The sequence below is a fragment of the Chiroxiphia lanceolata genome, chromosome W, assembly GCF_009829145.1.
Source record: "Chiroxiphia lanceolata isolate bChiLan1 chromosome W, bChiLan1.pri, whole genome shotgun sequence".
Taxonomy (NCBI): domain Eukaryota; kingdom Metazoa; phylum Chordata; class Aves; order Passeriformes; family Pipridae; genus Chiroxiphia; species Chiroxiphia lanceolata.
Window position 1 is genome coordinate 1,633,632 of NC_045670.1, and position 14,690 is coordinate 1,648,321.

General features: G+C 36.8%; 1 protein-coding gene across 1 annotated transcript in view; it reads left to right on the forward strand.

Annotated features, from left to right (window-relative positions):
• LOC116780087 (transcription factor RFX3-like) overlaps positions 1 to 14,690 on the forward strand; it is a 102,122-nt gene that overhangs the window by 39,631 nt on the left and 47,801 nt on the right. Inside the window, exon 4 of the mRNA XM_032674569.1 lies at positions 12,908 to 12,982. Within this exon, the coding sequence (XP_032530460.1) occupies positions 12,908 to 12,982 (75 nt within the window). The remainder of the gene's footprint in view (positions 1 to 12,907; positions 12,983 to 14,690) is intronic.

Sequence of the window (14,690 nt, forward strand, 5' to 3'; positions counted from 1 at the left end):
CTCCTTTTTAACTTTTTTTTAAATGGGTACAAATGTTTCCCTTTTTCCCATCACCAGAGGTGTTTCCTGACTGCCATGACTTTTCAAATATAATGGAGAGTGACTTGGCAACTATATCTGCCAATTCCCTTAGGACCCTGGCATTCATCTTTTTGGGTCCCATGGACTTGTGTATGCTCAGGTTCCTCTGGTGGTCAAGAACTTATCTTTTCCTATGATGGTAGGGACTTCTTTCCTCCAGTTACTGCCTTGAGGTTCAGGGCTTGAGAGATGTGGGAAGAGAGATTTTCATTAAAAACTGAGGCCAAAAAATTGTTGAGTATCTAAGCCTTTTCCACTTCAGTTGTCACCAGTTCTCCTATTCTATTTATCAGGGTAGAGAGGAGAGTACATTTTCTTTAATCTTTCTTTTCTGGTCAGTGTACCTGTAGAAACCCTTCTCATTCTTCTCATCCCTTGCCAAATTCAGTTCCAGCTGTGCCTCAGCTTTCCTGATCCCATCCCTACACCTTTGTGCAGCATCCCTATATTCTTCACAGGTTCCCATGTCCCTAGTTCCACTGCCTGTGCATTTCCTTCTTTAGTTTGACCAGGAGGTCCTTACTGGGCCATGCTGGCTTCCTGTCTTCCTTGCCTGATGGAATCAAGAGCTCTTGTGCTCTAAGAATAATGTCCTTGAAGAGCTACCAGCTCTGTTCAGCCCCTTTATCCCTGAGGGCAGTTTCCCAGGGAGTCCCATCCACTAATTCCTTAAACAACTTAAATTTTGCTCTCAAAATTCAGAGCCCTGACTCTACTCTTCACCTGGCCCAAATCCCTCAAGATTGTGAATTCCACCAGAGCATGATCACTGCAGCACAGGCTGCCACCAGTCTTGAGAACTCTAATTAGTTCTTTACATCTCTAATTGAATTAAGGTTCTTGATATATAGGGTTCAAAACCTGTATGCTTTTTGGCTCTCTATTCTCAAAATGAGTCTAGAGAGTTTCTTCATCAGCTTTTTGGCAATGCTCATACAAGCAATAGTCAATTGAAATCTAAGCAGTTCAGCTTAAACTGTGATGTCAAACACATATTCAGTTTTAAATTTACTAGAAGGTATAAATAAACCAGGTAAACTAGAGCAACGCAGCAGTTCAATTTTTCTTGGTTTGTACCTGGTACATTTCACTTTTAATCCTAATTCTACCAGCACCATTATAATATTTTTTCATACTTGTATAGAGAATTTAAGAGATCTCAATAATATATAGCCAGACCTGCTTCCCAATGTAATACTCATCAAATGTATTGAAATGTTTTGAATTAATTTTGGATAATTTTCACATGGAGGCAAATGAACCAGGTATGGGCTTATTATAACCTCTGACACCTATACCATATCAAGATTTAGTTCTGTTTCACTGTTTGCAATAAACAACTTAATGTTGTTTTATTCACCCTCACTAATCAAATAATTACATTTTTGTAACTAGCAAATTAGTTGTAACATTTATAAGATCTTAGGTCTTCCTGATAATTCTACTAATACATTGTAGCAATTTGAAATTATATTACATGTTGTATCCTACATGAATGAATGATGAGTCTGGGTGGGTTACTGACAGTTACTGTCAGAGGATGGGCAGCTACAGCAAGGACTAATTAGAAAATTATCTGCCCTATAAATAATAGAATTTAAATCACCCTGCACTTTTTACTAAATGTAAATGTTTTAAGGATTGTTCTGATAAAATTCAAATTATAATATCAATGTTTCCTAATGCCAAAACTTTTAAAATGTGTATATAGTTATTAAATTAAACAATGTATTATGCTTGTCAGCTGGGAAGGAACTCCCATCTATTAGTTCTGGTTTTTCATTAGGATTGATCTGCAATCACTGTTATTCATCAGTCATCACTAACCATAGGAACTCTTGACTCAGAAATTTATCCTATTTCAGTCATGCTTGTGCACAGCAAAAGGTACATGGAAATAAAACCAAAGTCAATATGAATGAATGAATTAATACTTCTGAAATAATAATTAATACTCCTGGTACTAAGTACAGTGTGCTAAGCATTGTCCTGATGGAAAAGAAAACATGGTACCTTTCTAAAATAAACCATCCAATAATGGAGTGGGAGAAAAAGAATAACAGCCACAAATAAGGAGGGCCAATAGTAATGTCAAATCCTGATAATTACTTTTGGAGGAAATATTATAATTCTTTTAAGAGAAAAAAAATAAAAATGTGTAAACTTACATAGCCTTACTTTAAGCTGGAGTGGTTGTGATTTGGAAAGTAGTTTGAAAAAAGATTTTATTTATTCAAACAGCCAATCTCTTTCCAGGTAAAGGATTTTTTTTCCTTTTTCCTCCCCTCTGGTAATTGGCAGCACAGTTTTTATAGTTGGATTCATCCTAAGATGAACAAACTGCTTCAGATAAAAAATCAGAGATACATGGATCTTTATGTTACATTGGAATATTAAATCACCTAGTCTGACCTTTTAATCATACAGACCTGACATTTTTATTCAAATCTTCTTCTGAACACAGTGACTTGTTTAGTTAAAAAAGGCATTCAGTCTAGGTTTCCAAACACAAGAAGGTGAATAATCTGTTTAATCAGTCATTCAAATGTTCAATTAGTACCACTGTTAAAAATGTTGTTCAGTTATGAATTAACTATTGCGGTGTCAATTTAGAGGATTTGGGGGGTCTTGTACTCTCATTAACCTCTGTCCCCCAAGACTCTGCCTTCTGCTTCTTTCTGCTCAATAGCTGTGAAGCATCATGGTTTGTCCCTATCCCTTTCCAGGAAAAGAGATAGGTTTCAGTGTTGCACAGTAGATAGAAGTACATATATGTCCTACTCTACCCTTGTCAACCCCATACAACCCCCACTGGATTTCCAGAAAATCCCCATGAGACTAAGGTCAGACACACTTGCACCATTTACAGTCTGGTCTCATATGCTTATGTTGCTTATTTCTCTCTAGCTTTCAGACATTATGTTTTGTTGTGTTAAAAAATTTAAATTGTGTTAAAAATTAAATTTAAAAAACCCTGTGGCACCTAGTATTTTTTTCTAGTTTTGCCTCTTAATATATTTATTCAGTAGATCACATACCTATATCAGCATGTTTTATTTAGTGTATTCATTACAAACAAATTGTTTCTGAAATAACTCTTTGTGGTGGGTTGACCTAGCCACCAGGTGCCCACCAAACCACTTTTACTCCCAGTCCTCAACACTCTGTTTTGCCTCTGCCTCTCTGTCTTTATTTCAACCCACAAGCTTTTTGTCATATTTTTCTCTCCCCTGTCTGGTTGAGGAGGAGGAGTGTTAGAGAAGTTTGGTGGGCACCTGGAGGCCAGCCAAGGTCAACCCACCACACTTTCAAAGGCAAATCAGACTCAACTTTGGGAAATTATTGTAATTTATTGCTAATTAAACAGAGCAGGATAATGAGAAATAGGAACAAATCTAAAACCACCTTCCCCCCACCCCTCCCTTCTTCTCAGGCTCAACTTCACTCCCTACTTTTCTTCCTCCTCCCTCAGAGCAGCACAGGGGGACAGGGAATGGGGGTTGCTGTCAGTTCATAACACTTTGTCTCTGCCTCTTCTTCCTCTTCATGCTCTTCTCCTGCTCTAGCATCGTGTCCCACCCATGGGAGTCAGTCGTTCATGAACTTTTCTAATGTGGGTCCTTCCCACTGGCTGCAGTTCTTCACAAACTGCTCCAGCATGTTTTTTTTCTATGGGGTGCAGTCCTTAAGGAATGGACTGCTCCAACATGCGTCCCCCACAGGGTCACAGGTCCTGCCAACAAACCTGCTCCAGCATGGACTCCTCTCCACAGACCACCATTCCTGCCAGGAGCTTCCTTCAGGGCACATCCACCTTGTCCAGCATGAGGTCCTCCACGGGTTGCAGGTGGATATCTGCTCCAGCGTTAACCTCCATGGACTGCAGGGGAATCTCTGCTCAGACACCTGGAGCACTTGCTCCCCTCTTTCTTTACTGATCTTAGTGGCTGCATAATTGTTTCTCTCACATATTCTCACTTCTCTCTCCTAGCTGCCATTGTGAAGGTTTTTTTACCCTTTCTTAAATATGTTAACACAGAGGCTCTAGCAACATCACCAATTGGCTCAGATTTGGCCCAGTGGTGGGTCTGTCTTGGAACTGGTTGGAACTGTCTCTGACATGGGAACAGCTTCTGGTGTCTTCTCAGAAGCCATCCCTGCACCTCCAGGTCTATTCTCATTATTAAAAATTGGTCAGAGGAACACAACGACTATTTTTTTTTTGAGGTATTTAGAATTTGATATTTGAGATGATTCTGAATCCCTGAAGTGAATTTCTGTCTGTTCTTTTTCTTTTTTTCTGTGAAAATGTATAAAGTAGGTCAAATATGACTAGCCACTGCTGCTATTGCAGTTCAAATCTTAGTGGCATGGTGTTAGCACTTTTCTAGAGGAGTGGATTCCTGTGTGTCTGTTGTGGTTTAACCCCAGCCAGCAACTAAGCCCCATACAGCCGCTTGCTCACTCCCCCACCAGCAGGATCAGGGAGACAATCGGAAGGGTAAAAGTTAGAAAACTCGTTGGTTGAGATAAAGACAGTTTAACAGGAAAAGCAAAAGCTGCACACACAAACAAAGCAAAACAAGGAATTTATTCACTGCTTTCCGTGGGCAGGCAGATGTTCAGCCATTACCAGGAGAGCAGGGCCCCATCATGTGTAATGGTTACTTGGGAAGACAAATGCCATTATTCCAAACATACCCCCTTCCTCCTTCTTCCTCCCACTTTATATACTGAGCATGATGTCATATGATATGGAATATCCCTTTATCCCTTGGGTCAGTTTGGGTTACTTGTCCCAGCTGTGTCTCCTCCCAACCTCCCATGCACCCTTAACTTCCTTGCCAGCATGGAAGAGCGAAAAGCAGAAAAGGCCTTGACTCTATGTAAACCCTGCTCAGCAATAAGAAAGCCATCTCTATGTTATCAACCCTGTGTTCAGCACAAATCCAAAACACAGCCCCATACCAACCACTGTGAAGAAAATTAACTCTACCCCAGGCAAAATCAGCACAATGTCTAATTAAATAGACAGTTTGTTCTAAAAGTGACAATCTCTTGCCAATTCTATCTTGTCATTTTTTTTTCTGAATTTTAGAAAATAATTATCTGAACTTTCTGTTTTGTTTCTCAATCCTGATTTCCTAATGGGACTAACTCATGTGGAAGCATATGGTTCTTGCTATGTGTTTTTTAGTTCACTGGACTGTGCCTATTCTAGAAATCCTAAGTACGCTTGACAATGTTTTGGGGGGATTTTTGAGTCTGTACCATATCTGAAAGATCAACTACAGGGCAGCTCAGAGATTTAGAATCTCAAGTGTATGAGAAAGGTGAGGTATACAAACTACAGTTTGATTTATAAAAAGGGGTTGTATCGAAGAGTAAGAGTGGAATCGATAATTTGACCAGCCATTTGAAACATCCAGCAAGGAAATAAAAATGGACAGTGAGTTGTCAGTTGAGAATTTAGGGAGGAGGGAGTCATCTGGTATAAATGCCAAATATTTTGAATTTTTACCAACTCATGGATGTTATGTATGCTTCTGCTCCATATGGTGGTCCCAATATGTTGTTTTCTGATCATAAGAAATATTTATATTCATTAGTCAATATGCATACCCTATGCACATGCAGACTACTGAAGATAACTGTGATGTGTTTATTTTAATGAAATTTAATGGATGCTCATAGCACCTGAAATACCCTCACATCAACATCAGAAAACAAACAAAATAATTAGGGTCCCCATTCATTTCTCCCAGCTGTCCTATCTGAGTAGGGAACAGAAAAGAAGTCCTCAGACTAATTAAACATTCCAACTGGGAAAAGTGTGAATTTTGGAGACCATTATTTTATTGGACTTGTTTATCTTCTCCTTAATTATTATAAATATATTAGTTACAGTATTCTGTTTTGGAAGGTAAACAGAAGTAAAACATTATGAAAAGTGATACAGTAACAGAGACCACAACTATGTCTAACTCTATGGATTCTGATAAATTTCAATATTTTCATTAGATGACTGCTGTTCTTACTGAAGTGGCCAACACTGTTCCAGTAATTCATTATTTTCTCTCTTGTTCTCCTTTGAATATGAACTACCTCCTGCTGTTTGTGCATCTAGTCCAATATAAACACTTTTGAAGCCTTTCTTAGTTCTTTTAAAGTTGGCATATATATTTAATGAGACATTTTTCACATCTTTTATGATCGTTTTGTGTATATGTGCAAAACTTATTTTTTCCCAAAATCTTAAAACAATTGCTTTTTTTTTCTTCTGTCTTTCAATTACTTTTTCATTCTCTTGAGCAAAATTTGATATAACCTAGTAAAAACTCTACTACACTTGCTTAGTCTGTGAGAACAGATGCTTCATTTTCAAGTCTTTGCTTCTAGGCAAGTTTGTCTGCCTAATTCAAAGCTCTGGCATGAGTACCTCTTCAGAGGACAGTACCATTCATATGAATGCACTGGTTTGAAATATATGTGGAAAGCACTTTGGAGTTCTCAACCATTTATCATATAACATTATTATAGTGATGTGTATAGACCGTGTTTTAGGATTGTCAATGAGAATGTAAGAATTGTTACTAGGAAAAGCTATAACAGCAAACATAGTTATCACTAGTATCCAAGTCTTAGCTGTGCTGAATTTAATTTTTTGAATACACATTTGGTGAATTAATAGTTTCTCCACAACTTAAAGAAAACTTTTTTATTTCAGTTCATTTAAAACCTACAACGGTAACATTTTTGAAACAGATAAAGTTAAAACTTGCTAAATATATAGCAGATAAAAATAAAAGGAAGCAGATAAAGTTAAAAATCAGTGCCTGTGTAGATAGAGACATGGATTTCTTCTGGACATGAGGCAGAAGATGTCTTAAACTTTAAGATATCATCAAAAGTAACCTGTTTTACTGTCAGTGAACAGGGGTTTAGAAATGCAAACAAACATAGATAATGAATTGAAGGATGCTCATGTAATTTCAGTAATTTAGAGTTTAAACTTCCAAGTTGTTTTTTTCCTTATGTCCTGACCTCCTCAGAACAACTTAAGTATTTTGTGTCAAGTACTTGAATCATGAAAAAAGTTTTCCTTGCCATTGACTTTTAGAAAGGCAGTTTTTCAATGTGAATTTTGGATTTTTAAGTGGTTTTCTATTTATATACAATAGAGACATCTATGAGGTTAATGTATATGTTCATCTGATAAAATGTTAATAGACAAAAAACCTTAAACTAACAACAACAGTTAATAAGATTACATATATTGTAGGATTTAGTTGACATGTATAATAATTACACTTTTGAATTTATTATCCACAGAAATGTTCTACCTTTCTTAACCATTAATGACTATGGTAGATAATAAATTAGCACTTCAGAAGGCAAACGGATTGAACTGATGGAGAAGTCTAAAATCACAATTTCCATAATTATCATGCCATAATTTCCCCACCCATGTTTATATCAATATGTCCACTCATAATTATATGCATTAGTAATTAGCAATGCAGATATGTTTAACATGCTTTGATTGGGGCTGCTGTGGGAATGATAACATTTTTCAGTTATCAGTCAAAACATTTTAATAAATGCCTTTCCATGTAGAATTAGTTTTTCAAGAAGAAAAGTATGACTGATCACACATTCAAACAGATAGGTATGTTATTTTTTTGTCAATTAGTAGTCCAGTTGTAAATAGGCCTATAATTTCTGATTGATTGTCCTTAGAAATGTAAGGAATGTAATTAATTAATCTCTATATGTGCATAATATAATTTAAACTGTTCAATTTTTTTTTGTAATTTTTCCCAAAATGTCAAAACTACAATTTAATAAAAAACTCTACAGTGCTTTGGTTTAGACCTCTTCCTGGCAACCAGGTCAAAACTAAGGAAGTATCCATATCCCAATATTCCATTCTACTCTTTACGTAAGCAGAAATATAAATAGAACAGGGAAGGAAGTTGGAGGGAGATCTATTCCAGTGGCGTTGGAGGAAGCAAGCAACCTCCCTGCGGCTGGGTTCCTCATGTGAGTGTAGGCCTGTGGATTTTTTTTTGAGAGGTTGTTGGTTTTTTTTTTTCCCAATTAGAGAGGAGAGATCCGGTGGTGTGGCTTCTGCTTTCTTAAGGAAAGTATTAAGATTTTGTTTGCTAGTTCTTTATTGGCTGCGTATATCTGGGCTTTTTTTCCTGTTTTTTGGGGTGTTGGGGTTCTCTTTCTTGTATGTATATAGTTTTTGTAACTGTATATAAGTGTAAAATATATATATATACTGTTTTGGTTCTGTTATTTTGGTTTTTTGGTAGTTTTTTTCCTTCTCTTTCCTTCCCCTGTGTTCATAAAAAAGGGGGGAGGGGAGGGAAGCCTTTTGCTGTGGTCTTGAGCACTTGGTGGGGGAACCAAGTCCAAACTACCACAAATCCCAAAACACTATTTGGGATAATCGCTTTTTAATTTGGGATATATGATTAAACAATGCTCTGAATGAAGGTGAACTTAAGTTCATGCTCATCTTTTTCCAGAACCAAAGTCTAAGTTCCTGACCGTAACTTTGAACTTAAAAGATTGAAGGAACAGATTCTGCATGTGAATAACTTGCCATTAAAGTTGCTGATGCTTCCCCAACATGCAGGGACCTGTTTCACATAGAACATTTTGAAAACCTGAGGACCCAAACCTGTTAGAAACTGGGAATTTTTAAAAATAAAATACATTAGAATGAGAGAGAACCCAGAAGTAGCTGGAAGTTTTCAAAATGAGCAAGACAAATGATTCATTGTCTGGAAAATCTGCCTTCAAATTAAACCATTTTATATACATACTAGAGAAAATTTAGAGGTACTTTGTCTATGGTTAGGTGCCTGCATGGGAAAAAGTTATCTGATGGTAAAGAGATATTTCAGTAGCAGATAAAACTCAAAATGCAACTCATCAAAATTTAGACAAGGAGTAATGCACAAACTGTTTAATAATGAAAAGAATTACTATTGGAACAGGTTACACTAGAATATGATGAATACTTATAACTTTGAATATAGATCACAAGTCTTTCTGAAAGACTTGCTCTAGTTCAGTCCATGAGATTAGTGAAATAATTAAGGGTGAATTTTAGAGGTAACAAACACTTCGTGACCTGCATTATTCAAAAAAATAAGACAAACTGATCATAATAATCATTAAGTTCTCTGGCTTTAAAATCTATGCATCTGTGGCCATGGATATGTTGATAACACCAAACTGAGTGTAGCAGTTGACACACCTGAAGGATGGGATGCTGTCCAGAGGGACCTGGACAAGCTTGAGAAGTGGGCCCATGAGAATCTCATGAGGTTTAACAAGACCAAATGCAAGGTGCTGCACCTGGGTTGGGGCAACCCCCAGTATCAATACAGGCTGAGGAATGAACAGACCAAGAGCAACCCTGCAGAGAAGGACTTGGGGGTGCTGGTGAATGAGAGGCTGGACGAGTCAGCAATGTGCACTTGCAGCCCAGAAAGTTAACTGTGTCCTGGGCTACATCAAAAGCAGCGTGGCCAGCAGGTTGAGGGCGGGGATTTTGCCCCTCTACTCCACTCTGGTGAGACCCCACCAGGAGTCCTGCATCCAGCTCTGGGGCCCCAGCAAAGAAAGGACATTGACCTGTTGGAGCAAGTCCAAGGGAGGGTCACCAAGATGATTAGAGGAATGGAACACCTCTCCTATGAGGAAAGACTGAGAGTCAGAGTTCAGCCTGGGGAAGAGAAGGCTCTGGGGAGACCTTATTGTGACCTTTCGGTATCTGAAGGGAACTGTCATATGAAAAGGGGAGATTTCCTTGATCCTTAGTGTAGGGAGATTTTTCTTGACCTCAGTGTGTCTTCCTAATGAGTTTTCCACTGCCAGCAACTGCTAGTACCTATAAAGCACTCACTCTAACATTTTACGGAATAAGACTTTATTAATAGAAATTGTGACAGGTTAATAATGTTCGAGAGTTGCCGGTGATAGTATCTGACTGCAAAAATGTATTTAAAGCAATCTACTATACTATAAAGCAAGCTCTAATCCTAATAGTAATATGATTCTTACCCAATAGATGTCCTTATAGGGGGGGAAGACAGGTTCAACCTGTTGACTGATCCCAACAGTTTCGGTGGAGTGTCCCCCAAGTTTCCCCCTATTCTCGACTTATTTTTAGACTGTTTCTTTATGTTAAGGTGGAGCTTAAGTGACTTTAGGCATAAACACCTTTATTTCTGATTGGTGTAAATTTGTCTTGCTTCACTTTTAAAGATACAACCCAAAAGAATATAGGAGAGTGACCATATCTTGGAGGTTGGAAACTTTGGAATGGAGGTGTGTGTTTATTATGATTAGGCTTTCATGAACCAAGTTCATCCAAGGAGAGGGATTTCGACATATTGGCTCAGCAGCAGAACATCATCTCTCTCCCTTGGTTGACAGGTACTATACAGTCTTATGAACTACAAAGTACCACTATGTTCCCCTCCCTGCAAGGATTTCTTTGGAGGGAGGCCACAGCGTCTCCACTCTGCTCCATCCTCCATTCCATCCTCTGTAGCAGGTGCTTATTGTTGTATGGGGAGTCCTTGTGAAGCATGTCAACTGCGTTCCATCCAGGGAGTAGCAGATGCATTTTTCCCTATAATTCTTAGTCTAATTTTTACCCCCAGCCATCTTCCCCACAGGAGCCTACAAGAAGGCTGGAGAAGGACTTTTTACAAGGGCATGTAGTGATAGAACAAGGGGGAATGGCTTCAAACTGAAAGACAGTAGGTTTAGATTAGATATCTGGAAGAAATTCTTTGCTGTGAGAGTGGTGAGGCACTGGAACAGGTTGCCCAGAGAAGTTGCATCTCTGGAAGTGTTCAAGGCCAGGTTGGATGGGGCTCTGAGCAACCTGATCTAGTGGACAGTGTCACTGCCCATGGCAGGGGTGTTGGAACTAGATGATCTTTAAGGTCCCTTCCAACCCAAACCATTCTATGATTCTATGTTGCCTTTGATGGTAATATTAGTGACAGTTGTTCGCATATATTCCCCAGTGCCTTGTTCCCTCAACTGTTTGTAGTGATATGTTGTTACCGAAGCAGGGATGTGTTCCTTTACATATACATATATATAACTTCATAATTTATGATTTTAAAAGACTGGTTCTTTGAACAGGTCACAAAAACTTGTCTAAGTGAGAGGATAGTGTAATAGCTTGAACAAGCAGCAGGAGGCAGGATTTGCGATTCTGTGACTTCAGCCCTGTGGTACTGCCATTGAGAAGGTATTGTCAAACAGTGGAGTAAGATTCAGAATTACAATTTAAATTATGTATCATGTTATAATATCATGTTAAAATGGGAGAGTCTATGGTTGCACTATATAGTAAGTTGATCATAGTATGATGAAATCTTAACTTCTAAATTTTTAACATACTGTAATCTTTTAAATTTTACCTTTTCTGTCTGATCGAATAGTTTGACCTAATAGTATTTTCTACTGAAGTAAGAAAAAAATCGAGGTTTAAAGATCATTTTTGCAATATTGAATTATATTTTCTTGCATACTAATCAGATACTAGTACGCTTTTATAAAAAGGCTTATACTTCTAATAGTAGACAGTTGTAAGAAAGACTTCCTTTTTCATTGAGAATTCCTACAGTAAGAATACTATTTGATTAGTTAAGGGGAAAGCACATTTTATTTATGCACTAATTGAAATATAATCTGAAATATTTTTCAGTTTTGTGCTGTATATTGAGTGAACTCATTTTAGTAGTGCAATTTACCAGCATAAATTTTTTTTATAATACTGTAATAATTAAAGAAGGATAGGGAAGATTTATTTTAAAACTGTCAACAGGGGATATAAGTGCTTTTAAATGTACGGATGCTTTTCCATTGCTTTTTTGTTTTTCCATTTAATGTGACTCATTATGTGCCTTCTTTTACTGTACATCCCATTGTTTTGATCACTTTCAATGTTTTTGCTATTCTAGCTCTGCAGTTAGACTACAGTTAGACTGTAATTTTATTTTTAATGTCATTATTGACTTAATCAAAAGATATATTAATATGGAAGGGAAGAAGGGGAATGGATATGGTTGTCTTTACTCATTTGTATTAGGACTTGTATTACTACTGTATAATTAGTGGTTTATAATACTTTTTCCATTAAAAGTATTATTCTGAACCCATCTGATTTTAATTTTTTTTAAGGATGGATCTTACTGCCTGTGTAAACCTCCAATTTTCATTTACTTTGAGAACTCTGGATATTCAAAGAATGCTCTAACAGGCTGTAGGGGTGATATCCTATACCATGAAGCTAATGGCAGAAAATGTACTGAATGATTGAGATTTTACTCCATGGTTGCAAGAGAGCAGAAATTTTGTTTCTTATTCATATTCAGTGTGCACAGTTCTTAAATACTTGGAGGAAGAAACACTGAGACCCTTCTTATGATTTTATTCTGGGATTTTTTTCTTTTATTCAAAACACTGATTGTTTAGTTATTTTTAGTTTGCAATGTAGCTTACTGGTAAATCCACTTCTCTTATTTCATGAGTAGGGGGGAAGGTAAATTGGACTTTGAAAGTGGAATCCTGCAGTATATATGCAAGCAAAATGCCTCCCTGACTTCATTGGGAGGTTTGCCTGCACGTGGACTTCATGATGGGGCCTTTAAGTAGAAAATATCACTTATCTGTGACTGAACTAGATATTTCTGTTGAAGTTAAGGCAATCTATCAGAGTTTTTCTGATCAGCCTTTTATACTGTCTTGTCTTGAGTCATTTTCTAATGACATCTATTATCAGATTGAAATGGCGATTGAGACACTTCAAAAGTCTGATGGTCTTTCTACTCACAGAAGCTCTCTTCTCAACAGCCATGTAAGTTGTCTCTTCTTTCATGAAAGCTAATCTCTATCTTGTTCTGCATGCTTAGCCTGCCTCTAAATGTTTGTTTTAATTTATTGCTACATTTGCTTGTAATCTTTCCATTTTAGTTGCTTGTAATCTACATCTTATGTCACTATATTTTTTCAGGCTAAGTGTCATGACATTGTAGAGTGCATTTCTTTTCTAGGTTCTGTATTGTGTTAACACTGCTTACCATATTTGCCTATTTTTTAGGTCCTAATGTAAATGTAAAAATAATAACAAAATAAGTCTTACGTAGTCTCGGTTTGACATTTTAAAATAATTTTCTATACTTTGTGTACCTGATACAATAATTTAAGAGCAGATGAAGGGGGAAAGAAGCAGCACACACACTTTGAATAAAAAATATACTTTAGATTTTGTTTTAAATATTTCTATTATTCTGAATAAGTTTATTATAAGAATTCTGCAGATCCATTTGATGAGATAAATTAAAACAATATGTTAGTCTCTAATATGTTTCTTCTTCTGCCTTTTGCTTTGTTCTATCTTTGCAAATCCTGTAGTTAGGAATTTTCTGTAATAAAAGGATGAAGATATTTGCATAAAAAGATGGTTGCAAATATAGTGGTAAAGCCATTAAATTAACTTTTAGGTAAAGGAGAAAGGCTCAAAGTTTAATCTTCAGTTTGTTTTTAAATAGTGTTAGTCTCTCTTGAAATGTTATGTAAACATGTTTTTTCTTCAGCTGGTATAAATAGTTTTGTATTTTTAAATGTTGCTGAATTTCTATACATACTGCATCCTTTTTGCTTCGCAGTCTTCAGATTCTTGTATTCCTTTACCACAGAAATGTAAATATGAATTGTGATATGAATGTATGAGTATATTGGGTAGAGTCTATAGACTTATTTTCATTTGTTGACATCTCTCCTGCCAAAGAATGTAGTAATATGGAGGTGAAAACCAAAATTGTTTTGTTAAAGTTTATCATCATGGGAGAAAAAGGCAGCAGGAGCCAATACAATTTCTTGGAAGAATTTAGTTTTCTTAGAAAATGCTAAAATTGGGTGAGGGAAACTGAATTCTGTAAAATGTGAAGAAAGACATTTAGATAATTTTGGATGTTTTTAGAATAAATGTTTCCATGATAAGACAACCTAGAAATATGCTAAAATTATTTTAGCATCATAATTAAATGGATGATAATTTTTTTTGCAAAATTCCTTTAATATGTATTAAAACTTAGATATACAAAGAATTACTAAATCTGCCTTGAATCTGACAAGGAAGTCCAGAATCTTCACACTGAAAACAATAAGAATTAAAGGATAAGGTTTTCTACATCAGAAAACTGTATTCCTCTATTTCCTGTGTCATGCACTAGTTAAAAGATCATGGAACAGATCCTCCTGAAAGAGGAGGAAACATATGGAAGACAGGGAGGTTATTAGACATAGCCAACATGGCTTCAGCAAGGGTAAATCATGCCTGACTAATCTAGTGGCCTTCTACAATGCAGTGACTGCTTTGGTGTCACCTATCTAGACATCTGTAAGGCCTTCGATACAGTCCCCCACACCATTCTTGCTGCTAAACTGGAGATATGGGTTTGATGGATAGAGTCTTGGATGAGAAACTGACTGGATGGCCTCATTCAAAGCGTTGCAGCAAACAGCTCAATGTCCAAACTGAGTTGTGTCTCTCTGGGGCCTAT